Genomic DNA, 27,715 nt, shown 5'->3' with positions numbered 1-27,715 from the left:
GCTATTCAGGTTTATTTTTCATAAAGAATATTTATCTTTGTTATATACTAATAGATTTTTCTGACTGTCATTAATGTATATTAAGTAAGATCTTGCATAATGAGTAGTACAGTTTGATATAACTTTGCACATGAAGTGATTGGTAACCATATTTGTGGGTTATTAATTTTACACTGGAGAAGTATATAGATGATATATTGGTGATAAATTGTGAAATTCTTTTCTTTGGGGTTGATATCTTTTCCTAATAAGTTTTGACTTTGGAATATATATATATATATATAGTACAAATATATACTGGAATATATATATTGGAATATATATATATATATATATATATATATACTGGAATATATATATTGGAATATATATATATATATAGTACAAATAGTATATATATATATATATATATATATATAGTACTATTTGTATATGTAATATATAACTAATATAATGTATAATATATAACTATTTGTTACATATTTCTCTGGGATGTATATAAAACTTAGATGGCATCTATGTATGTTTGTAATGTTATTACTAAAAGCTAAAGTACAACTTTAAGGAAAAAAATTTCAAGCAACATCAAGCTATTGAAATGTTACATCAATATCAAGAATTTCTGGTTATTTTAATTTTATATTGATTGATTGATATGTATGGAACATGTATTTACAGATTTGAATGATTAGGCTTTAGTCACTAGTCAGTTCTGAGAACACTTTTAAGTGATAGTAGGAATTAGAAACCAGGATTTAAAAGCTCTTTTGATCAAAGTAAGTTAGGATATGGTCATCAGTTGTGTCCAGTAGTGATAAGCTACCAAGTTTGTCACCATGTGTGATGTGAGGTGTGTTGGTCCCAAACACCTATCACTCACAGCATTAAAGGATTCTCAGATTAACTCAGGGGTCTGCAACTATAAGGGCTGGGATTTCAAGTTGTCAGTCTCTGGGCTTGTTTTGTTACTTTGGAGGAGATGACAATATGTGTAGTGGAGGAAAAGATCTTAACTATCTAAATGAAACAATTAAGATTCGGATGAAATTGATCTGACTGTCCAGAAAGAGTTCGTAGCAAAACACAGTATCCCAACAGAATAGGGGCACAGCATAGTATCATTTTCAGAGCGGAGAGGGAGTCGGCTCTGGAAGGGTAATGGGCATATGATGCCATGCCAGTGTGAGGTGTGCTTCACAATAATCCAGAGGTAGTGCCAAACCGAGGGTGTGGACATTTAACAAGGACCTTCAGCACACTGATAATCAACCTTGCCCTAACGTTTTTCCTTATCAATAGAACTGTTTGACTGTCTAGCCATTTAAACTCTTAATTCTTTAAGTTTTATTTAGATTAAAATCCTCCATCTAGTTTCCATAACCGGAACTGTAGCTGATTCCCCAATCTCTCTGTTATACACCAGCCAGCAGAAAGCCTTGATGTAGAGAGAGCATTGCAATCCACCTGGAAGGGAGAGCCTAGAGGCAGTGCTCCACACAGGTGAAAAAAATTAAGGGAGTAAAATGAGCAAAGAACGGTCCCTGTAATTATCTTCTCTTTCCGTCTGAGAAACCTGTAATAGCCCCATTCCACCCTCGGAGCCAGCTTTTCCTTCCACACACACGCACACAAAAATGTTGTAATTAATCTTACTGGCACCACTACCAAAGAAGAGTCTTCTTGAGTTAGACTTTGAGGTCAAAGAGAAAGGGAATTGCCAAAGAAATATGTGTGTGTGTGTGTGTGTGTGTGTGTGTGTATTTCATCTACAAATACAGATCACCATTCAGTCTTGCCACTTCCTCAGATCTCAGAAATTTTCTGTCCTCAATGAAATTCGTCCCTGATTCTCTGTGGATTATAACACTCCAGCTTTAGAAAATGCTTCACACCCAAATCCTAGACATCAAAGCAAAACAAAAACACAACACTTTTTTCTATCAGATTTCACACATCTATAATGGCAAGATTAGATGTGTCCAGAAGATTTAGCTAGTCTAGTCTAATGAAAGGAATTGTGGCTCACAGATCTATCCTAACAAATAGTACCAAATCCAGCTGTCACCTTTGATCCTTCATAGTTCCATAGGTATAATCTATATATTCCCCTCCCTCCCCCATCCTTGTTCCCTCTTACAATGTCTCTCTCTCTTACATACACATACAGGCAGGCATACAATGTCCCATGCAGAAAAATCCATATATGTACTGTTCGTGTTTACATGCCTAAACTCCCATTTGAATAAGAAAATCAACCATCCAGATGTTTTCAAATATGATTGTAGACCATTTTGCAGGTGTTGTGATGACTGATCAAAGGTTCCACTTTCATCTATGGCTTACCAACAAAAACTCCTGATTATTTGTCCTTGTACCTCATATGCCATCTGTCTTCACTGTTATAGATCATCAGAAAATAATCCCGTTCTCTTTTCCTAGCAACTCTTAGGAGCAGGAATAAATGAGAATGAAATTCAGGTATTGTTTGCCAGCTATTCGCTTTCTCCCATATGCCAAGTCAGAGAATACAGAATTTACCATTTGCAGGGTGGGGGGGTGGGGGCAGGACACCTGGGTGTCTCAGTCGGTTGAGCATCCACCTCATGATTTTGGCTCAGTTCGTGTATGATCTCATGGTTTCTGAGTTTGAGCCCTGCATTGGACTCTGTGCTGACAGCACAGAGCCTGCTTAGGGTTCTCTCTCTCTCTTTCTCTCTGCCTCTCTCTCTCTCAAAATAAATAAACAAATATTAAAAAAAGAATTTACCATTTGGGACAGTTATTTAACTGGGAGTATTCAATGGGACAGACACTCTTTGCAGAGCATTTGGGAAGGAGCTGTCTTACTGGGGATTGAGTACGTAGGGTCTAGCCTGTTAGTGTGCCCAAATGCATGTGTTAGTGGCATTAGCATTTGGAAACTTACAAGAATGAAATCCTATTGTTTATAATGTCTGATAATGCATAATAATATATGTGGATTCCTATTTGAAGGGTAATAAAGTTTACATATTGCTAAGCTTTCATCCTGAATCAACAAAATGTAATAGATCTGAATTTATGTTTTATTTAAGACCTAGGTTTAAAAGAAAATGATGAGGAGAAATCAGAGAATTTTTGGAAGTTATCCCTGAAATGTATCAACTCTAGATGCACTCATTGTAGCATAAGTCAAAAAGAATATAAGAAAGAGTTTCAGGGGTTTTTGATTGACAAAAAGTGTAAAACATGCAAAGAGGAAGTATATCGATAACTTGGCCTGTCCTGCTGCTAATTTTTGAACCAATCTGTTTGGCCATTTAAGTCATTCATGTTCTATTTCAAAAAGAGATTGAAACTATTAAAGACTTAAGATCTGTCTTCCGTAATAATCATGAAAGGTTTAGACCAGATGAGAAGAAAGAAAACACCACTGCTTCTTATTAAGAATATAGATCTTCTCTGAGTGGGTCACTTCACAAAAAAGATTAGACACCAGCAGTAGAAAGCCTAAAGAATTTAGGGAAACAAAGATTATGGGCAATTTTAAGACTCCATTTGATAGAGATCATGAATTTATGGTCATTAAAATTATGGTGAAGGGTTATATATGCATTGATCTGGAAGGCTGTTCATATATTGATAAGTGAAAAAGCCAGTTTAAAAACTGTTATGTCCAGTGTTTATGTTTAAATCTGGAATCATTTCTCCTGTTTCTTCCTCGAGTGCTTTGGTATAGTTATGTATATGCAGGAAAGACTCAATAAATGTTTGTTAAATTAACTAGCGGCTAATAAAAGCTTTGGGACAGCAAGGACTGGGATGACAATGCTTAGTTAAAATAGGTATGCTTTTCCTCCTCTCACTATTTTTGACTACCTTTCTTTTACTTAATAAAAAAACACAGTTTGGGTACACACCCATCTATCTTTGTCATTTTTCGTGTCAATATAGTATGAATAAAAGATTTTACATTGTCTTCTAGAGTTATAATATGCTTTTAGAACATATCTAAGACAAATGCTTAGCTTGAAAGCATTTTTACATTCTAAAATGGTATTTATGATTATGGCTGAACGAGAGCATTTCAGCATGGGAGAGAGCATTAAAATAACACATTGAGAAATCAATTTTAAAACTTTAGACTTAATCTTTTCTTCCTTCTTTACAGGGCTTATTCCACTAGAAGCAAGATGGCTGAACTCAATACTCATGTGAATGTCAAGGAAAAGGTACGATATATTTCTGTATTGGCTTATAGAAACTTCACAAACTGGATAATGTAGTCTCCAGCTAGTAAAAATTCAATTGCAGTGGAAGAAGAGAAAAGTGGTTTTGGGGGATACATAGTAAGTTTGACATGCTAGCAAACCATTCAGCAGGGGCACCTGGATGGCTCAGTCGGTTGAGCATCTGACTTCGGCTCAGGTCATGATCTCACAGTTCGTGAGTTCGAGGCCCACATTGGGCTACGTGCTGACAGCTCAGAGCCTGGAACCTGCTTCAGATTCTGTGTCTCCATCTCCCTGCCCCTCCCCCATTCGCTCTCGGTCTCTCAAAAATAAATTTAAAAAATATTTTTAAAAAAACATTCAACAGGAAGAATCATAAGGAACATTTAGTAAATATGTGTTAACGCATATTATGTTCATTTTCTCATTTAATTTTGACCATAACCCCGTGAAGTTAATACTGTTGTTATTAACAGAGGGGAGAACTGAGACACAGAAAAGTTAAGCAGTTAGCCTCAATTTACATAGCTAGTAAGCTACAAAGCTGGGATTTGAACCCGGGTAGTGCCATTCTACAGCTCATACTCTCAGCCACATTCTGGGTTACATCTGAGGGCTGGGGTATTATGTTACATCTCCAGAAATGGCCTCATACAGAGATGTCCATAGCATTACCTAGTGGTCCTGCTGGATAACCTATAAAGTTTCTTTCAGCTGGAAGTTCATGACTCTGAAAATCCCCCTTCTCGTTATTTGTTGGAGGCTGATTACACTTCAAAGCCCTTCCAAGTCTTGTCCACCTCTGTGAAGTTTCCTCCCCTTAGGGTCAAAACCCCTCACTTCCTATATATGCTACCTTGCACTGTTAGCTCGTCATGATCATGAACCATATGAGACCATGGTATGAGACCACGGAGATAAATTTGTCCAAGCCATTTATCTGGCACTGTAGAGACTGAGGCCCTAGAAGAGATATGTCCATGGTTGTACAGCAGAGTGAGAAGTCCTCTCCACCTTCCACAGGGCTACCTCCCACCTCCACTAGACCATAAACTACTTGAAGGCCAGAGTTTGTCTTTTATCTCCTTGTATCCTCACAGTACCTAAAACATAGTGTGAAGGATGAGAGAAGTAGCACTAATGGAGTCTCCACGTTTTTTCTTTCATTTGGCAAAGATGTGTTGCACTGCTACTTTGTGCCACTGTTCTGGATGCTGGAATGATGGCGCTGAACATGTAGAGGAGGTTCCTGCTCCCATGGAGCTTGCTCTTTAGGACAGAGAAACAGAGAGTCAATAGAGAACATATAATTTCAGATAGTGTAATGATGAGGGTGGCTGTGGGAGGGGGTACTTTAGATGGGGTTGGTCAGGGCAGCCCTCTCAGAGGAGGTGATTCTTGAGCTGAGATGAAGACAACAAGAAAGAAGCACCATGCAGAGACCTGAGGGCAGATTCCAGAAAGGCAAAAGCCCTGAGGTGGGCTCAATGGAATGTGTTTGAAGATCAAGTGCTCCCTGTTGCCAGAAAGTAATGGGCAAAGGGATGGGAAGGGGAGATGAGATAAGTGAGCACAGCAGGAACCAGTGTTGGTGGGATATTGGCTCTTCATCTGTGTTCCTGGCCCTCCGTAAGATCCACGGGTGGAATCCAGGGCTCCACAAACTTGCATGAGAAAAAACACATTTTCATCTTCACTCACATCTAAATGAAATTTAGCATCTCCTTTGATTATGAATGCAGGGAAAGGAGAAAACCCACAGTTGCAGCAGGAGTATCTGTGACTTTCACAACTAGAAACCACAGATCTCTTCATATCAAATTACATTTGCTGCAGACAACCCTGAGATGTTTGTTCCTCACTACTTCAAAATTACGATAGCTATTGAAACGGCCGCCACATTGTGCGATTTGTTGTTAATAGAGTAGCACATATATTACTGTAGCATACGTTTTTTAAATTTTAACTTTATTTCAATATGAATGGTGGTTGCCTTTATACTTATATGTATTTTATTTAAAACATTCTAAGACCCCATAGGTTTCACCAGACTGCCAAAGGGAATCTGTGCCCCAAAAGGTTTAGAACCTGAGAGAGAGCCATGTAGGGCTTTATTCAAAGGACAAAAGTAACTGCTGAAAGCTTTTAAGCAGGAGTGTGACTTATGTGGTATTTTTTAGAGCTCACCCTAGCTCTGTCCACTACTGTGCTACCTATTTTACAGATCTTCATATTAAATAACATTCTGAGGACAAGGGGGCTTAAGGTGACGTGACTTGGTCGAAGTCAGACTCTCAGGAAATGTGGAGGAGCAGGGGTTCAGACTGTGCTGTGTCTGGTTCTAAAGCCTGTCCTCTTTCCACTACATTACTGCTTCCCACAGTTTTCCACCAAAATACCCTCAGCGCAGGAGAACAAACTTGTGACCCCAGGTCTCCAAGGACATGGTCAAAACCATTTTCCACAATACATAATTTGTTTGGAGTCTCATGGGTTACCTTAGATATCAATGCAAATTTTTAGCCATTGTATTCTGTAATATATTGCATATATTATTTTAATACAAAATTGTTTTTACTTATTGAGTATTGAACAAACAATAGCAGAACGACGTGCCCCTTTTATATCATGGCTTCACATTCTTACTGACTCATAGTCTTAATCTTGGGTGAGACTATTTGTTTCCCTGTTTGAGAAGTTGGGTCTGACACCAGAGTACCGACCAAAGGTTAGCCCTCTTCTGAATGCCTGTTGATGGACGATTGAACAGCTTCTAAAGTTGGGTTATGGAAAGGAAAAGCACTTTAAAGAATCAGAGTCATGGTAATTGATTCTTTGCAAAACATGGCTAGTTGGATAGAGCGATACTGTAGGCTCAGCCGAAAAAGTGTCTTATTCAAAACAGAGGTGACATCCAGCCAGTAAGGGAAGGAGGCCGATCTGTCAGCACCCCAACCACAGAGGTTCTGTGTGAATGCTCCCTGCATTGGCTTAGACGCCACACCAATCCACTTGTCATGATCAATGTCACATACGCACATGAAGATTAAAAGTAGATGGTGTTGTTACTGTTGCAGTTCAGTAACTTATCAAAACGTTGGCATTGTTTTGAAAGAGGGTGATGTTTAAGTTGTAAATGTTATTAATCTGCATGACAATGAGAGTAGGGCCCCTCCAACTCAATTAGTACTTTCCGTCTTCCTATAGCAAAAGGTTAATAGATCTCTCAACTCAATAAAATAAATCATAATAACAACTGAAAATTCTGTGATCATTTATAATTTTACGTTGATTTATTTTAGTGCATTTATTTCCTTTAGTTATTAGCTTTTATGGCCTTTTTATGATTAGTTTGTTTCTCAATCTGTCACACAGGGCAATGACATTTTAGTTCTGAAAATTAAGAATAATAACAACTGTTTTGTCTTAAATTATAAGCTTTCAGAGACCTGAGAACAGGTGTATGGAGTATTTTTATACAATACCTAGTGGAGCACTGTGGGAAATTAATACTTAATAAAATCCTTGTGATGAAATGAGTTCATCAGTTACCTCTAGTGGATCCACTGTTGGATGAATTGAAAAGGAGAAGGTACTTTTGAGGCAATCATTTCTGTCCTCAGGCAGCTTTTAGTCCAAAGGAGAAAATAACAGCTTAAGGTGTAATATCCAAGACAACTGAAATTTATAGTTGACACTCTCTGTGGCTGTTTTATTTTAAAATATCTTTCTATTATTGGATTATAACTGTAACGATTTAAGTTGGAAATGCCATTGGGCTTAAAGTTCAGTCTCCTTTTTTTTTAATTTAATTTTTTAATTTACATCCAAGTTAGTTAGCATAAAGTGCAACAATGATTTCAGGAGTAGATTCCTTAATGCCCCTTACCCATTAGCCCATCCCCCCTCCCACAACCCCTCCAGCAAGCCTCAGTTTGTTCTCCATATTTATGAGTCTCTTCTGTTTTGTCCCTCTCCTTGTTTTTATATTATTTTTGTTTCCCTTCCCTTATGTTCATGTGTTTTGTCTCTTAAAGTCCTCATATGAGTGAAGTCATATGATTTTTGTCCTCTGGCTAATTTCACTTAGCATAATACCTTCTAGTTCCATCCACGTAGTTGCAAATGGCAAAATTTCATTCTTTTTGAATGCCAAGTCATACTCCATTGTATATATATACCACATCTTCTTTATCCATTCATCCGTTGATGGACATTTGGGCTCTTTCCATACTTTGGCTATTGTTGATAGTGCTGCTATAAACGTTGGGGTACACATGTCCCTTAGAGACAGCACGCCTGTATCCCTTGGATAAATACCTAGTAGTGCAATTGTTGGGTCATAGGGTAGTTCTCTTTTTAGTTTTTTGAGGAACCTCATACTGTTTTCCAGAGTGGCTGCACCAGCTTGCGTTCCCATCAAAGTTCAGTCTCCTTAGTGTGACGTACATCCTCTGAGATCTGACCCTGTCTTCTTTTGCACCTTACTTATTGGCACTTCCCCACAGACCCCCTTCACTGCCACCATCCTGACCTCCAATGTTCCTTGCCTGTAGGCCTTAGCAAAAGTCGTTTCCATCTCCTCCTCAGACACCTGGCCCTCATTCACTTCCATTTCAGGAGCCCTTTCAGAGGAATATCTCCTCTCTCTTTCCTCCTGCCCTACCTGAATTCTTTGCCCTTCTCCTTTTAGCTTCAGCAGGGCTCTCTGCATTCTGCTCCACAACCACTATGCAGATTGCAATGGTTAGCTCTGTCTTCTCGCCATGAGACTATGTGCTCCTTGGGGGCAGGGATTGGGCCCCTCTTATCTTCATATTCTTGGATTTGACACAGAGTTGACCCCCAAATACAGTTAGACAAATGAATGACTAATGAATGAATGAACATGCCTACTTGAATGGTTAAGTTCTTTAGAGACTACATTTCCCATTCATGATATTTTGCAAAATCTCAGGCCTTCTTGAAAACTGAAATATAGGCTAATGGAATTGTCATCTTATGTTAGTACTCTCTTTGCTATTAAATAAAGCAAGTTTTAAATTGCTTCTAAAAACAGAAAGTAGGGTTGCTTAGGTTGACTGACTACCTGTAGTTCTGCAAAAAAGCAGCATCTTCATAAGATGGTTGTCAAATACAGGTGGCTTCAGGAAGGTGTCCTCATAACAAATGAGGTCCTTTGGTGAGTAAAACTCGTCATATCCTGATGTACCAAAAAAAGAAAAAAAAAGAAATAACAAAAAAAGAAGAACCCAAGAACCCAAAGGAAGAAAAAAACAATCCCCATATCTCACTTTGTTAAGGAAAGATACCCAGAACAAAATCTTTACACTAATCAGGGAACTTATTATTTGGGATATAGTCACTTTTTACAACTCTTTTCTAAATGACATATTTTTTAGGAAGTTCAACACTAGAAACTCATGGATGAGTTAAGGATATAGGGCTCAGTTGTTACTATTATATTATTTCTCATACAAAACACTAGATTTTCAAGCTAAATTGACATATAAAATTTTATATGTAATTGTCAACTAAGAAAAATTATTAGAACTGACATAGGCAAACTTTTTAGTCAGATATTTTCATGCATTATTATAAATCAGTTTAAATAGAATACAATTCTGCAGTACAATTTGGTGATGGAAAGCAGAGGGGATCCTTGCTTGTAAAATGGGGTTACAAAATATTTGCTGACTTTCCAGTTATGAACTGATATCTAATTCCAACAAAGAGTGATCCCTATGCAACTTTAGGGAACCATGTATGCTTGGGAAGTGATCTCGAGTGAGGTAAGGTTGTGGAGTTTGGAGACAGAGGCAGAGATTATTAGCCCCCCAGTTACTAACTGAGCAGTCTGGAGCAAGTCACCTAACTTTTCTGGGCCTCAGTTTCCTAATCTGTAGATTGGACATGGTAATAATACCACTTAACAAAGTCAGCAAATACAAATTGAGCTTTATGAGCTCTGAATCATGTAAACTATAAAAGATCTTGGGGAGTTCATCTGTTTATTTTACAACTTAAAAAATGGAAGAGGAGCTCTAATTAGAATTTTTGTCTGGAACTCAAAATATAAACTCACATAGAATTGAGATTAGAAAAAATTAAATAAATAAAAATCCCAAATGAGAAAAAGAACATAAAACTGGACTTGACTTTTTCAAACTTTTATAGCTATTGCTAAGCTTCACAAAAAATAAGTGAGGCTAGAAAACAGAATGATATGGAAATGGGGAATAGCTTAGTCTAGAATATACTTGTTGGGATATACCACTTATTGTAAATAGCTTTTAGAGCTGGTAAAGTTATAGAGGTAAATTGGGTTGTAAACAGTAATCATAGAGAGTCATTAAAATGAAGAAGGAAGAATAGAAGAGCCTCTAGTCCACTGTGGGGACAGAGAGGTGTCATCTCAACATTTCTACAGATGACTGAGGTAGACTGTGTGTCCTAGAGTCTGTCCTCAACAGATGGGCAGATGTCTCATTTTATCTTTTTTTTCCCTATAACTATCTTGATCTGTGTTTTCACAAAGTACTAAAATATAGTTCAAGGCTTTATGTGGAGTGGAGTATGATCAGAAAAACCCAAGCATTTGATTAAAGAAATTTTAGCAGGATCAGAGCATCTGTGAAATATTAACTTCATTTAACAGAGAACTCATTTCATAGGATGTGGAATAGTTTTAATGATACACTGTTGTGTTTGTTTTTTTTTAATTCCAGTGTAGTTAACATACAGTATTATATTAGTTTCAGGTGTATGATACACAGTTGTTTTTAAAGACCAAATCACACAAGCTTTGAGGCAAATCTTAATTTCATAATTTTGTAGGAGTGTTTAAATCAGTTGAGCCCAGTCCTTGAATTCGAACAGCAAAAACACAAACCACACAAACAGCTTCCAAGTTTCACCACAGACAGGTTCTTGTCATCATTTTCTCATAGGAAAGGGTCATTAAATTTCCCTTTCAAAGGAAGGAGAAACATTGACAATAGTTATTGCCTAATGCTTATGTACAGAACTGCTGTTATTGTTGCTTGGCAACTAGAAGAGATTTGACAGGGAGTCTAAAGGAACTGAATGAATAAATGGAAATGTCAGCATCAGTTTCAGGGGATAAGAAGAAATTTACTATTGCAGGATTAGCATCACATTGCTTTTTCTAGGTTACATGATTGGAATTCACAGTGTTTCTGTTCGGCTTCTCCTGCCCCCCTGCTTCCAGCCTTTTGCTAGAAAAGGAACCCCTTTTGCACTATGGCTGAGAGGTATATGTAAACAGAGATGGTTAATGCTAAAATATACAAGAACATACCAAAAATTAAGACTTTGGGCAGCAGGGAAGAAGTTACCTCTGTTGGCAATCTCTTGGAATTTATGGGCACTTCACCAGTACTCTAGCTGTTTCTCACAATGATCCTTCATATTAAATTATCCAGTTGGTACAGATTTTTTTAAAAATGACAAGGCTACAATGGTTTTCTCTCTTCTGACCTTGAGCACTAAAAATCTATCCAGATACGTTAGATTAGATTAGATGAGATTAGATAGATTCAGCACTCAAAAGTGTGCTGCTTGTGTTATTATTAAAGCTTCTCTTTCTCTGTACATCATTTCTCTACAACTTGATTACATGCTCCTTATAAACACAAATGGACTTTTAATTTAGTTGTGTACCCAATGACTCCTGTAATAACAGTATCATAGACTTTATGCCCCTAAAATATTTGTTAACCAATATAGAGCTAAATAACTGAGCCAAGATTCTGTAATGGAGGTCCTCAGCCATGAGGAAGAAGGGAGGAAAGAGTGGACGATGTCTCCCTGGTTTGGGGCAAGCATTAGAATGTCAGTGGGGAAAGACAGGAGTAATTAGAAAAAGCCTGTTTGTGTTTGTTTGAGTCCTCCAAGAGGTAGATGCCAGATGATTAGAGGAGCAAGAGATTTCTTAGAGGTAGGAGAAGGGAGGGAGTGCTTATAAAAAGAGAGAGGAAGCATGAGCAAGCAGAGAGAGTCTACACACTGCGTGCAGGTCTGGTGTCTTTGAAAGAAGAGAGAGATGAAGGGAAAGTCGGGTAGGAAGAGTCTGAGCTTGGAGTGTGGTTTGAAGGATGTTTCCGCGGAAGGGGAGTCCTGAGGCCAAAGCTGTCGGCTGGAAGGGTCCTGTATCCTTTGGGAATGATCTTCCACCACCATGTACCATCACAGTCACTGGCTGGGAGCATCCTGTGCAGAGCGTGGCTTGGGTTCAGCTCCGCTTCCCGCAGAGAGAGATTTCCATGGTACCACAATATTTGAGCATATAGCAAACATTTATAGTAAAAACTGAAATTGAAATACCTATTTTGAAATTCAATCGTATAAGAGAAAAGCATGAGATTTATATGTTCATTGAAAAGAATTAATAGAAAGTTTGAGAACCATTGTTAATTAGTAAATTAAAATGCAAACTCCAGAATCCTCCTTCCCTTAGCAAGCTGAGCCATATTGCCACTAGTATAGGGGTTCTTAACTTCTTGGACCAATGATGATTTGTGGGTCCCATTTTCTATTAAAAATGTAGTCTATTTCTAACATGTTCATTCTACTGAAAAAACTGTGTGTCCTTTGGTAGACTGTGTAACCTCTCTGGACTTCAGTTTCTTTATCTGCCAAATGAGAGAATTCATGTAGAGGATTTCCAAAACCCTCTCCAACTCTAACGTTGGGTGAATTCATGGTCCTTCCCACCTTATAGGTGTCTTATAAGACTGGAAAAGGGGACTGTCTCGTGGATCAGAGACCATGGAGGCAGTCTTAGCTGTGATACAAATTAGCTGCCTCAATTCAAAAGTGGGACATAACCTCTCTGTACCTGCTTTCTTGTAAAATAAAGGAATTTGATTAAACCAGCCCTATGCTCCATTTGTTGTTCACTAGTAGGGCATTTCTAATGTCACACTGTCTACAGACCCTTCAGAACTCTGCTTCTCAATCCTTGAAGATAATTACCAGTAAAAATGTATTGAAATGATGATGGGGATCAGTTATGTAACTTAAAGTTAACAATGTTTCTCTTATTGTGGTAAGAACACTTCACATGAGATCTACTCTCTTTAAGCATACAATGTGTTATTGTTGACTGTAGACACAGTGTCACACAGCACATCCCTCGAACTTAATCGTCTTGCATAACTGAAACTTTATACCTGTTGACAGCAACTTCTCATTTTCTTTTCCCCCAGACTCTGGCCACCCTTGTTGTTACTCTCTGCTTCTATAGGAGTTTGACTGTTTAGATACGTCATATGGTGGAGTCATGCCATATTCGTCATGTGTCTGACTTATTTCCCTCAGCATAGTGTCCTCAAAATTCTTCCCTGTTGTCACATATGAGAGGATTTCCTTCTTTTTTAAGGCTACTACTATTCCATTGCAGTACATACCACATTTCTTTATCCACTTATCCATCAGTGGACATTTGTTCCCGTTTGGCTTTTTTATTGGCTGAGATTGTAATTTCAGCTCTTCAACTAAGGCTGAATGTGCAAACAAGTTTTAACTTTCTACTGCTTTTAGAGGAAAAGCAAGTGAAACTCATTAAATTATGGGGAAAACAAAATCTAATCAGTCAGATGATAATTTTTACTGATGTTGAAACCAGCCTGTGTGTTTTGACTTGGTCAAACCCATTGGAATTAAAACATAGTATGTAGGTGAACAAGTACACTTCCCCCAAAGTGAGTGTTCCTGGTTTCTGTGGCGTTCAGATAGTCTCCTTACTTCATGCCACAATGAAGAAATATCCAAAGTTGATATAATTTAGAGATTCATTTAACTCCTCTATTCTGGTATTGACTAATGGGTCATTAACTTTTTCATTCTGGTATTGATTAACTGGTAATAGTGACTTATATCTCCGTGGTACTCTTTATGTGAAAAGTTCTGTGAATGAGCAGAGGGAAAAAAATCCATGGGGAAAGTAGACTTCATTAATTACCTTTTTCCCCCAAAGTGGAGAGCTTAAATTCCAAAGAAAGGGAGGAATGATTTTTACTGAATATTCTAAATTAGAAGCAGAAGATCAATTAAAAGCACCTTACTTTTCTATTCTGATTAAAATCTCAAAACCAAAATTCCCTGTAAAAATAACATTGCCCCCCTTTTTTTGTGTCCTCACTAATAAGTCCAAATGTGGAATTCATCAGAGAAAATAACTAGACAGAATATTTACCCAAGTCCTAACACGGTGTGGGTGTAACAGGCTGGCTGAAAACAGGCTTCCAGTGGGCTCAGGGGCTCACCCTGCCCTAAGTTTTGTGCAAATCTAACTGGCAGTTCTGGGAAAATATGAGGGATCAAGCACAAGTACAGTAAACATGCAGGGAGACACTGAATCCATGCTAGCTAAATGGATAAAATGAAATGTGTATGAAGCTCATTCCTTGTCTCCATGTGGATTACAGGGGCCAGTGCTGCTAATAGCAGCCATTTGATACATATTTTTTAAACTTACAAGTGCCAGATTAAAGGTCAGAATTCTACAATGAAAAATTTATCATGGACTAAATTAAAAGATTTAAGACATTTGGTTATCTGATTTTAATTTGACTATTTCTTTAGATGGGAGAAAAGTCCATGTGAGTATCTCTTGGTCTACAAGTCATCAGGTTATTTCTAGAAATTAGAGAAGTTGTATAACTTTAAGATACCAATTTTCATTTAGTATTATAACAACAGTTAAATTAATTTGCTTTTTCTTCCCTCAAATGTACAGTGACTTTGCAAGGTATAGATCTAGAATTGATGGAAAGAAATCTGGGTGGTGGCTGTTGTTTTCAACCTTTTGAGTAGATTGTATTCTCCAATAGCTATAACAATATTTCTCCCATTGAGAAGTGGGGTCTGTGCCCCTCCCCTTAAAATTAGGTAGGTTTTTGGAACTAGCTGACCAGGACAGTAAAAAGGAGGTAACACTATGTGACTTCTGAAGCTAGGTGGTTCAGCCTTTTTTTTTTTTTTTTTACTAGTTGGGACACCCGTGCTGGTCCCCTGGGCTGCCGTAGAAACAATCTAACTGTTCTAAGCCCACCATGCCGTGGGGAAGCCCAGACTAGCCCACAAGGAGAGGCCACACGGAGAATTGCTGAGATACATAAATACAGAGAGATGCCCAGCCAGACCCCACCTGTACCTGCATTCCTCTGCCTGACTCTACTAGCTCCTCCATCTACATACACGAGACCCCAAGCCGGACCCACTCAGCTGAACTCCTCCCAGATTCGTGACCCACAAAAATGTTGAAAAATTACAGGTTGCTGTTTTTAAACCACAAAGTTTTGGGGTGACTTTTTATGAAGCAGTAGATAACTGGAATGCCCTCTCTAAAAGTAAAACTGTCCTAAACTAGAACTGATATTTTTGAAGTTATAATGTTGCGTAAATAATGGAGGTGTGGGCGGCTAGATAGTGCATTCAGGTAAATGAGTTGGTAGGTGAGCAGTTATACCTAAAAGGAGGTCTGTCCCATGCCACTTTCTTTTTCTTCCACACTGCCCCACCCTATCTATGACTTCCCATATCTCTCATTCATGGTTCTCAGAGTCTGGATAGACATTAAAATCACTAAGAAAACAAAAAAATAATCAATGACCAGGCCCAGATTTAATTGTTGGAGATGGGGCCTGGGTGTAGGAATATTTTTAAAATTCACCAGGTAATTTCAGTTTGCAGTCAGGGCTGAGAACCAATATTTGATGCTGACAGTGCCCAAATCTGTTTTCTTGGCTCAGTTCTTCCTTGGAGCTGCAGATTCAGAGGTCCAGCTGCTCTCTAAGTATCTGGATATGTGGATACCTCAAGAATAGTGCTCCATCTCTACCATGGCTCCTCATCTCTCAGATGACACCGCTATCCACATAAATGTTCAAGTCAGAAACCTGGGTCATCCATATTCCTTTGTCCTCCTCGTTCTTCGCATCTCCTTACACACAAATCAGTCACTTCCTCCCAACTAATTTGTAAGTGAGTCATTCTTTAAACTGCCCCATCTTTGTCTATTTTCTGTTCCCTGGACACTGCATTAGAATCCTGCCATCCACTTGACCTCCTCCTGCTAATCCACATAGAGACCACAGTGACCTTCTCAAATATGCAAATACCACTCTCCTCTTCTGAGTAAAACCCTTCGATGGCTTGCCCTCAGAATAAGGCTCAAAATTAGAAGATGGCCTGCAGGGCCCTGCACATCTTTGCCCCATGCCTTTCAATCCAGCTTCATCCAAAATCCCCTTCCTTTGAACCTTTAATGCTCCCACAATCCTGGACCATCATTGCTTTGAACGTGCTCCTAGTCACTCTGTCCTGTCCATTAACAGATGTTGTGTGCTTTTCTTGGAACACTCCTATCTCTTCCCCGCTGACCCCTCTGGGTCTTAATCACCCTTCATCCTCAGTTCTCAGGTGGGGGTTTCCCTGACTCTAGGGATAGGTTCTCCTGTTATCAGCACCCAAAGCATCTTTATTTCCCCTTCTGTAGCATTCATCAACCATCTGCCTTCCTACACTATAAACTCCAAAGCTGGTCAAGGAGTGTTATCTGTCACCACCTACAGTCCAGCTTTTAGCATAGTCTGTACATTGTGACTTACTGAATGAATAAACAAATGAACATGGATTAGGAGGTAAATATTAGCTCCGAAGGAAGTTCTTGTAGTAATACTCTGGCTTCTGTACTTGGCTCTGGCCCATCTGAATTCAAATCAATTTGGATAAGATATACAAGATCTCAACTAATTTAAAAAATGATGCAAGGTCAGAAGGAATGGCTAATGCACTCCCTGATTTTGGTGGCGAAAGCAAGGTTCTAAAGGCTAACAGCTGGCTTGAGGGATAGGTCAGAATTTACAGATTGAAATTTAACAAAGGTGAATGCAAAATCCTACACTTGCATTCTAGTTGGTGCACAAGTATGGAACAGGGGACACTGGTCACAGAAACAACCTAGGGTGTGTTAGCAGCAAAGTAAGCTCCATCTCAGCCAGTAATTGGTGTGGCTCCTAAAAGTGTTAGTGCCATCTTAGATTCCTTTAATGGATAAATGGAGCCCAACCAGGACAGGTGCAGGTCCCACAGTCCTCTGCTCAGATCCAACCACTTCAGGAACAATAAGCTTCTTTTATAGAAGCACATTTCAGTCAGATACACTTAGAGGAGCTTGGCCAATGTGGTAAAAGCTTGGGAAGCACAGCTGATTTAAAAAAAAAAAAAAACTGCTGAAGAACATACATTTACTCCATAACAGATGGAATTCTGGGGCATACTTTTGGTTCCTTGAAAAAAGTGAAGGGCTGGTCTTTAGGAAAAGGATTATATTTACACTCTGGAAGACGAGGACCACGGACTGGAAGTATCTAACATCCTCTCTCTGGCCACATCCTTTTTATAATGACCTTTCTCAGCCTCTTGCTCTCTTTGACATCTGCTCTGGGTTCTCAACAGGATCTTTCATCCCTCAGCCTCTCCCTACTCCCAGTCCATCATCCCTCTTCATAGACCACAGATGCCTTGATCGGCTACATTTATGATTCTCATGCCCCATATCCCTGAGCTCTAGGATGTCCTAGTGTGTTCCTTAGAGTTTATAACCTTGAATCATTCCTTTTCTCTGCTCTGGGCTTACTGAACGGTCTAGGGAAAATCATGACAAATCTGCACTATCCAACATTCGTGGTTGCTCACTCCTGCTCAGCATTCTTCCATGTATAGAGGCCACTCCCATCACCTTCCCATAAGGCAGCTCTAAGCCTGTTCCCACTTTTTAAGCCCTGAAGCAAGCTCTAACACTCTCACTTAGGAAATAGTCTCCTTACATTTTCCTCTTCACGATCTCAAATTTCCATTATATCTTCGCTTTCTTAGAATTTGAGAATGAGAGAGAAGAATCTCCACTCCTTTCCAAACCTTGTTTTTCCACATGGATTCTGATACCGTTTTCCTTCATTTCCTCCAGGACTTTGTTTCAGAATTCACCTCCTGTCTTTCCTCTGCTCAAATCCTTTCTCATTGCTGGCTCCTTCCCTTGGTCAGATTAGCACACTCAACCATTTTGGGGAGATTAATTGTACAGTGATTGTTTTAAGATGGATTGGAGAGAGGAGAAAGCAAGCCAGAGAATCCAATCAGAAAGCTTTTTCCAGAGTCCAGGTGAAAAGCAAAGGGAACCTGTTGGGGGTAGTGAAGGAGAGGAGAGAGAACACGTGAAATCAGATGATTTCTTTGTCAAAATGATCCTTGAACTAGTTGTTATTTATGATTTTGCCTTATTTTCCCACTGTTTTGTCAGTTCCTGGAGGCAAAGATTGTGTCAGATTCATGTCACTTTACCTCACAAAATCTGGCTTGAATGAATAGTTAGAATTCCCTCAAAATATGTGTGTGTGATGGGGGAACAGGATGGTGTATTTTTTTTAAAAGAGATTAGTTGGTGAGCAAGGGAAAGACATCTCCATTTTAAGAAGAAGAACGGTGTAGACCTTCACTCCTCAAATTGTGGCCCATTGTACTAGTTTCCCTTTGTTGTAGCAAATCACCACAAATTTAGTATCTTTAAATAACATGAATTGATTATCTTACATTGATTGAATTGGAAATCCAGATGGTTCTTATTGGGCTAGAATCAAGATGTTGGCAAGGGCTTGTTCCTCTCTGGAGGCTGTAGGTGCAGAATTTGTTTTCTTTCCTTTTCCAGCTTCTGGAAGCTGCCTGCACTCCTTGGTCATGGCCCCCTTTCATCTTCGGACTTAGCAGTGGCTGGTCAGGTCTTTCTCACATTGCATACTCCGACATTGACTTTCTTCCTCCTTCCACTTAGAAAGATGCTGTGGTTATAGTGGGCCCACTGAGATAATCCGGGATAATCTCCCCATTTCAAAGTCAGCTAACAACCTTAATTCTATGCAATCTTAATTTGTGTGTAACCTAACATATTCATAGGTTCCAGGGGACTGGGGGCATGTATGTCTTTGGGGGCCATTATTATGCCAACCACATCTGCGGACAAGCAGCATGTATATCCCCTGGGAGCTTATTAGAAATGCAGAATTTTGGGCTCCACCCCAAGCATCTGAATCAGATTCTGCATTCTGATCAGATTCCTAGATGATGTGAATGTACTTTAAAGTTTGAGAAGGCACACCTCATTTTTTTCCACCTTCAAATCTTCATTATTCCTTCTAATCCTGGTTTCCTGCCAAAAAGAAAAAAAAAAAGTTAATTTTGATTTGTACCCCTGGTGTTAATTCCCAAAAAGTCAGCCAAGTAGAACATGACAACACCTCATGCATATTTTTTTTCCCGCTGGCAGAAAGTAGATGTTAGAAAAGGCAATTAAATTATAGCATTATCCATGATGCCGGGATACTGGTCTACAAAGAGTATTTTCTTCCTCAAGAAGATTCTTGAGAGAACTGCCTTCATTAGTGTGTGGATATTAGTGGTCCAGCAAGTGAAGCAAAACATACACAGATGAGCTGTGTTTAAGGCATCTCTGAACAGCTCAGCATTTGAGAAATGTGACCAAAGCTGATTATAAAATTCCTTTCAAAGTTGCAAGAATGGCAAACCCATAAATAACTCTGGTTCTCACTGGTGTGCAAAGGAGGTTGCTGGCTGTTTGACTGCTGTCCTTAGGGTAGGGGGTGGGATGGAGCGACAACACTGCAGGCTCCTCAGGGCTAGGACCAGCCATGTACACCACATACATGGTATACAGCCATATACCATCCTCCTGGTACCTAGGAGGCACGCCGTTCACTTTGGGCTGGAATACTTTTTAATCCTGTAATACTTTACACTGAATTTCAGAAATGCACTAGGGGGAAAATGGACAAATAAAACTGTAATATTTCAGTGGCCGTATTACTAGGCTTCCTACTTCCTTTAGTTCATTCAGTTGTACATTCATCGATCATCTTCTGATGCCACCCATTGTTCTAGACCCAGTAGATATGTAAATGTGATCTCTCTCACTCAGGGGCTCATGTCCCAGTGGGACAAATAGTCACATAAGTAATTATGCCAACACAAGTTGCTAGAAGAGGTATGTGAACAAGGCTCATGGGCCTTCTCCGTTCTGTCCTTCACATTCTAACTGGATTTACCTGTAAAGTCGTCTGTTTCTCCCTTTTGCCAATTGAGTTGATTATTTGGCTTTATTATTTTTATTTCCAGCCCTAGCTGCTAGTGTTGTGTCTAGCACTTGCTGCTTATTGTAGAAAATGAAACCCTCTCAAACTAGTGCATGTAAAAGAAGTTATTATAAAGGTCTGGGGTAGGGTCTTATGGGACTTCAAGAAGAGCTAAAGAAGCAGGCAAGGCAGGAAGTGAGGCAGCTCCAGAACAGCCCCTCTTCATCCCTATTTTCTTCTCTCCCTTTGTATGAAAAAGTCCAGACTCCCAAGGCAGAGACTCTGATTAGCCCACTTGGCTTTTCTGCCAGGTTACTTCCTGACCTCAGTGATCTTTGTCACTACATTCTGATTGCTTCCTACATATCACTCACTTAGTGTGAGTTGCAGTAATACACATTTTAAATTTATATATTCACTGCTCTTTTCCTCTATGGGTTTGTAATGACAGTATCTGTTTCGTTAGTGCTATATCCAGCCACTAGTATGGTACTTGATCACAGAAAGCATTTGGTGAGTAAATAAAGAATGAGCAGGCCAGAAGAGGGGAAGCAGTGATGGGCTTCCTTATGGTACATCAGCTTGCAGGTGAGGGAGAGCCTCGGGTCTGCTGACTGCTCAGTGAGGCTGTACAGGAAGGTTCTTAAGGAGAGAGGTATACAAATAAATTTTCACCAGCACCCTAGCCACATATTCTGTCCATTTCAAAGATGTGCCGACTTTTACACCTAGAGGGACCCTTCTCCTTCATGGCCCAGTGTAAATGTGCCAACCCTTTTCTTTTTAAAATTTATTGAGCAGCTAATATGTGCCAAATTCTATATCCAACACTTAACATGCATCATCTCTTTTCATTTTTACTGAGACTCTAGCAGGTCATATCCTAATTTTACTGCTGCAAAACCAAGTTTTGACAGTTTAAACAGTTCATCCAGAGTCCTAGAGCTAGGATGGAGCAGGGCCAAGATTAGAATATAGGTTGGTTTCAATTCAAAGCTCCTAAGACATTTAGCTGTCTCCTCTGTAATCTGCCTTCTCCAGGCAAACTTTACTGGCTCTTTCTCTGGAGTACCACAGTACCTTGTTCATAAAGACAGCACAGGGTTACTATACACTTTCAGGTGCAAACAGTTCTGGCTCCACTGCTCCACTGTCCCCTTCAGGGCAGGAACTGTATCTGTTCCCCTCTGTGTTCTCTGTGCCTGTCACTTAGTGGGGGCTCAACCAACATCTGTCTGCTGGGCTGACCTTTGGAATGATAGGCACTTACTATGCTATTTTATATTTTTAAAATTTCACAAAATACGGTACCTAACATGATCAGATCTCATAAATATTCCTCCCATCTCTGTTATTGAAATTTAGAGGATATATACACATTCTCCTACCCATATAATGTTTAGGTCACATCACAGTCACCTGACCTCCACACCCATATTATTGTGGATGGCAACCGCAGAGTGATAGGATGGCCCAAACCTGCTCGCAGAATAGGCCTTGGACCCCAAACAGCAGCTAGATACAGCTACAAGTTGGCATCGTCTCACTCAGCAAATAGTTGTTAAATACCTACACATGCACATGATCAGTCAGGCGGGGTGGGCATGTTGACTATGCAGAGGTGTCTGAGCGGAGGACTCTTGCCCTCATGCCGCTTACCATCTAGTAAGCACGGCACGTACACACTCAGCATGTAGGGTAGAAGGCGCTAAGTGTAAAGAGACACCTGCTGATAAGAGCTGTGGGAATTGTAAGGAGGCAGGGTGACTTCTGGCAGGGCTAGTGGAGAAGGACCCCACGGAATACATGGCACTTCAGCTGGACTCTAAGATTCGGACAAGCAGACACCTCTCCTGTCAAGGACAAAGCTCACAGGGGTGGGGGTGGGGAGCCAACACTGGGCAGAGTGTGAGGGGCGTTGGGAAGGGCAGGCTGGAGCTGCTGATGGCCATGAATGCTCAATTGTAGAGATTTAGCTTTCTTCTCAAGAAAGGGAGTAGAATGGCCATGATTATACTTTAGGAAGTGCAGTCTGGCAGGAACCTCGGAATGAATTTGCAGAGGAGACGCCGGAAGCAGAGAGAGCAGTTATTTTATGTTTATTTGATAATACTGGGTCTCTACTGATCACACAGCTGTGTAGGTGGATTGAAAACTTTGGTCAGAGAACCGTTTTTGAAACTCAGTCACAGTCTAAGTGACTCATCAGTAAGCCAAGAAGAATTTCTAAGGAGTCATCACAGACAGGTTCAAAAAATGCACAGTGTGAATGAGGAAATCTGCTAACTGCTCTTAAAGCAGACAGCGCCAGTCCAGGGGAGGGAGGTTAATGTGGGAAACTGAAACTGAGCAGCGTCTGTGAAAGCCACTCTGCCTGGCTGCTCAGCGCAGGCGAAACGCCAGCAGGGCGGGCCTGAGGCAGAATGGGGCAAAGCCTGCCCGGCCAGATAGAAAGCCCCAGAGAGAGGAAGGCAGGAGAGATTAAACCGCTGAAGGTAAAATCAAAACAACTTCTGAGATGCAAAAGGCGGATTTCTCAATTGCAAACTGAATTTGCCAAACCGGATTTAAATTAGTAGAAGCCAAACAAGGGAACGATTTGAGAAAGGTAAAGCTGTTGCTAAATGAACCGCTACCTAGAGGTCCCGACGGTCGCCCAGCAGCCTGCACTGCCGCCTTCTCCACCCCTCCTGGACCGCTCTGCTCGGAGCGTGAGAACCCTGGAGGGATGCAGTCAAGTGCAGCTTCAAACAGTGGGCTTCGACGTGAAGCTGCAGCAGCAGGCACACCAGCTTGGGCTGTGGCAGTGGAGTAAAGGCTGTATGTCTGAAGCAGCCCCAGAAACAGCCTCTGCGAAACAGTCACTGCAGGCGTGAATTTTATGAGTTCCCCGTATGCAAACTACCATTAGTCACGCATTGATTGATCCATTCCTCCAGGAGCTTCATTTCCAAATGCAAAGGCAGCCTTTCAGTACAACCTCACTATAACACTGCCTTTGTCATCCACTCCTTATTTTTAAAGCTACATCATAATGAGATCTTTTTTAGATTTAAATGCTTAGACCCTTTATAACTCTGCTGCGTCATGAATAGGGACCCTGTGAGGTTCCTGTATTTTTATGTGCACGTATAAGCACGCAGAATTTCTCCATCTTTCTCAAAGACATTTTCATTGGAAAGTAGACGTAGTGCATTTATAAATAAGAGGGTGGAAAAACAATACTCCCTTCACATTAGCCAAGCCCTGGGATTAAAGCAGACACAGAGCTTGGCCCAGAAATACAACTAGAATTCAACATTACTATGGAATACCTAAGAATAGGCAGAGATTCTTTTTTCCCATTTCTTTAAAACTTGACATTCCTATCTTAAGTATCTTCCTCTGAGAATTGTGTGCAATATTCATAGTTAGATTTAGTATCAGAACTCAGTTATTGACAATTTTCTTAGGATATGTTCGGAGCTAGAATATATAAAATGACAAGGATAGATGTTTTCTGTATCTGACCGTGGTTTTATTTTTTTTTCCTTTTAAAGAGGAATAGGCAAGTGTTGTATAAACGTCTAAAAAGAAACTGTCCCTATATGCTGTGGTTTATATATTATGTTTTACTTTAATATAGTAAAATATGTTTTGCAGAGGAGAGACTGGAAGCAGGGAGAACAGTTATTTTATGTTTGTTCCATAATTCTGGGTCTTTACTGATCACACAACTGTGCAGGTGGATCGAAAACTTTGGTCTACATGGGGGAAAAAAAAGTTACAGAGAGGGAGGGAGGCAAACCATAAGAGACTCCTAAGGACTGAGAACAAACTACATGGAGAGTGGGGAAGAGAGGAAAGTGGGTGATGGGCAAGGAGGAGGACACTTGTTGGGATGAGCACTGGGTGTTGTATGGAAACCAATTTGACAATAAACTATATTTTTAAAAAAGAAATCTTTGGTCTAATGTAATTATAATGCAGTTAATGTAATTAATAACTAATCATTGCATTATTTAGAAGGGTATGGCTGATAAAATAATAATGTAATTTTTAAGGTTTTGTTAATGTTTAATTTTGAGAGAGAGAGGAGAGAGAGAGAGAGAGAGAGAGAGAGAGAGAGAGAGAGAGAGACAGCGACAGCACAAGAGTGGGGGGAAGAGAGAGAGGGAGACACAGAATCTGAAGCAGGCTCCAGGCTCTGAGTTGTCAGCACAGAGCCTGCTGCGGGCTCAAACCTACAAACTGTGAGATCATGATCTGAGCCGATGTCGGATGCTTAACCAACTGAGCCACCCAGGTACCTCAGAAATTTTATTTATTTTTATTTTTATTTTTTAAAGTTTATTTATTTTCAGAGAGAGAGAGAGAGGGAGGGGGAGAGAGAGAGAGAGAGAGAGAGAGAGAGAGAGAGAGAGAGAGAGTATCTCAAGCATGTTCCAAGCTGTAAGTGCAGAGCCTGACTGGGGAGGGGGGACCTCGGTCCCATAAACCGTGAAATCATGACCTGAGGTGAAATCAAGAGTCAGGCTCTTAACCAACTGAGCCACCCAGGCACCTCAAGATTTTTGTATAACACTAACCAACCATAGTAGCTTGAAATGTTAGAATTTTATTTAAAAGAACTACATTAGAAGGGTAACATGTAATGTTTATATGTAACTCCAATGCACTGGTAACTATTAAGCCAATTGTATCTGTTGTTGGACACACATTGTTAGTGATTTTCCTGGCTAAATGCAGGTGTTTTTGTTCTTGTTTTTCTCTCAGCTTCTCTTTAAAAAAAAGGGGAAATGGGGATGTATTGGTCAAAGAGTACAAACTTCCAGTTATGAGAATAACAAGTTCTGGGGATCTAACATACAATATGGTGATTATAGCTAATAATGCTATATGCTGTACTTGAAGGTTGTTGAGGGTAGATCCTAAACGTCCTCACCACAAAAAAGAAATGGTAATTATGTAATGGAATGGAGGTATTAGCTAATGGTATGGTGATAATCATTTCTCAGTATATAAATGTACCAAATCAACACCTTGTACATCTTAACTTACACAATAATAGAGATAGAGATAGAGAGAAAGCTGTCTTTCTAACATGATGAATGAATAAGAAAGTACAACTTAACAAAAGACAGGATAGTTGAGAGATCCTCACATGGCCTTTGCATGGCCTCGTAGTCCGTGCATGATTTAGTCCCTGCCCACCACTGGTCCTGGCTTATATTCTAAAAGCCTCAGTTCTGCCTCCCTCTGTGCCTTACTCCACATTCATACTGTTCCCTCTACCTAAAATGTCTTTCCTCTTACTTCCTACCCATCTCTTCTCACTTGTCCTTCAGATGTTAACATACCTATATAAGGTCAAGTCTCCTTGTCATATGATTGAATGGCATTAATCACAATGTATACATATATATTTATTTATGTGATCATTTGATCAACACGTACATCCCCCTCTAGTCTGTAAGTTCCAGGAAGTTTGGTGCTTTTGTCACACAATAGGCATTCAAAAAATGTTCACTGAGTGGATTTTTAGAGAGGGGAAAGAGAAAAGGTGAGAAGGAACCTATATCTGAAGAAATAAGTGTTTTAATATAGAATCTAAAAAAGTAAGAACTATAAAAGGTGAGAATAGAAAAAAAAAGCAAAGGAATCTTGAGACACATACATACAAATTCATATATTACATTAGAGTCCTTGGTTAAACCCACATGTTTATGAACATCAAGATTCAAAACCAGCTTTCTGATCAATAGTGTCAAACCTCTGTAAGTTATGTACTTCCAGCTTGTGCTGTTTTCTCATTATAATCTAAGTACTCTCATGTACAGATCTATATGAGATAGGCTGCCTATTTTCTGACATAATTAGGAACTAGGCTATATTTAACTATACTTAACTAAATGTTCTGGTTAGGAGAGTCACATTACACATATCGTACCCATATAATCTGTAGTCCATGAATCTGATTACAGTAAACTGCATGTAACTCTAAAACTCAATTAGCCATAATTTAACCATTGATAAAAACACACAAAGATTGTGCTGTGCTTTCATGATCATCATTATGGCTACCACTTACCTTTGCACCATGAGGACTCTAGAATCTATCAGTAGCAGCTACAGTAATCCCCTTGATAGAAAGCTGGGTGAGTTAGGTTTTGCTCAGATAAGTAGAGCATAGTGTAGTAATTCCAAGTTCTGTGAGATAGAGGTCAATGAATTCTATTAGTAAAGAATACATGCTAAATTTAACTAAGAAATACATATAGGTCATTAAAAATTTATTATCAGCTTAGCTTAACCTATTAAAATCCTTAGCTTTCATATATGTATTTACTTTTAGGATGTTTTAAATGTTTGATTTTTAGAAATGTGTTTGGGAACATTCTGTATTATGGCTAAGATTGCCATTTCAAAAGTACAATGCCCCACACTTTTATGTCTTTGTAAGCATTAATGGAGTTTTACAACACACTTGTGTGAGCTTTGAGATGACTGCTTGCACTGTGCAGATAAGAGAAGCTGAGGCATGGGGCTATTTCTGTAAGTTTTCCAAAGATGCCCCCTGAGCCAGTGTAGAGGAGAGCTTGAGACAGAAAACGATCTGTGTCTTCACTGCAAACACCTCTTGTATGCATCCTTAGTCTTGGGGATAGGTTGAGGGTGAAAAACCAGAATTGGCTTTTCACACTTACTACCACAGTCCTAACAAGGAGCTCTTGGTGGACATGTATACATAAATAAAAAGGGTATCAAGGTGATTAGCAGGATGAACTTTTGCTGGTCTGAAATGCTTGAGTCTGCTTGATGGCAAGATAGATTAGTTGGCTTTTCAAGGCCTTCTAACAGTTATAGTCTATCCAGTATGGACAATATTTAAAGTGTTTACCTTTCTTTTTCTTTTCTTTTTCCTCATAGATCTATGCAGTTCGCTCAGTTGTTCCCAACAAAAGCAATAATGAAATCGTGCTGGTGCTACAACAGTTTGACTTTAATGTAGATAAAGCAGTTCAAGCCTTCGTGGATGGTAAGCATACATGACCCCTGAACCTGTTAGAACTAAATATTCTATATGTTCTGTGTTTTTCCTCAAATGCATTGAATGTCAGTTAGCTACCAACAATGTAATTCTCATAAAAATATGCTAAGCTTTAAAAACACATCCATATACTCAATAAGAGCAGAATTTGGGATTTCTTTCTCCCTCGTGTAAAAAAAAAGATTGTACCTAGTTTCTGAAAGACACCTATTATAATGATGCTAATTCCATTGTCCACCAGTCTTTCCAATTTGTTATTAAACATGCCCTTTATTTGATGGTGTCCTTGTGAATGGAGGGTA

At 39.5% G+C, this 27,715-nt stretch overlaps 1 protein-coding gene across 9 annotated transcripts in view; it reads left to right on the top strand.

Annotated features, from left to right (window-relative positions):
• The window catches only part of SPATS2L (spermatogenesis associated serine rich 2 like), a 170,109-nt gene that overhangs the window by 82,857 nt on the left and 59,537 nt on the right, over window positions 1-27,715 (top strand). For all 9 annotated transcript variants that reach the window (XM_047872556.1, XM_047872557.1, XM_047872562.1 and 6 more), the window contains 2 exons: window positions 4,151-4,211; window positions 27,293-27,401. In XM_047872556.1, the coding sequence (XP_047728512.1) occupies window positions 4,173-4,211; window positions 27,293-27,401 (148 nt within the window). In that variant the 5' untranslated portion in view covers window positions 4,151-4,172. The remainder of the gene's footprint in view (window positions 1-4,150; window positions 4,212-27,292; window positions 27,402-27,715) is intronic.

Source organism: Prionailurus viverrinus, chromosome C1 (genome assembly GCF_022837055.1).
Source record: "Prionailurus viverrinus isolate Anna chromosome C1, UM_Priviv_1.0, whole genome shotgun sequence".
Lineage (NCBI taxonomy): Eukaryota > Metazoa > Chordata > Mammalia > Carnivora > Felidae > Prionailurus > Prionailurus viverrinus.
The sequence above is the reverse complement of the archived record's forward strand: the minus strand, read 5'-3'. Positions and strand labels throughout refer to the sequence as shown.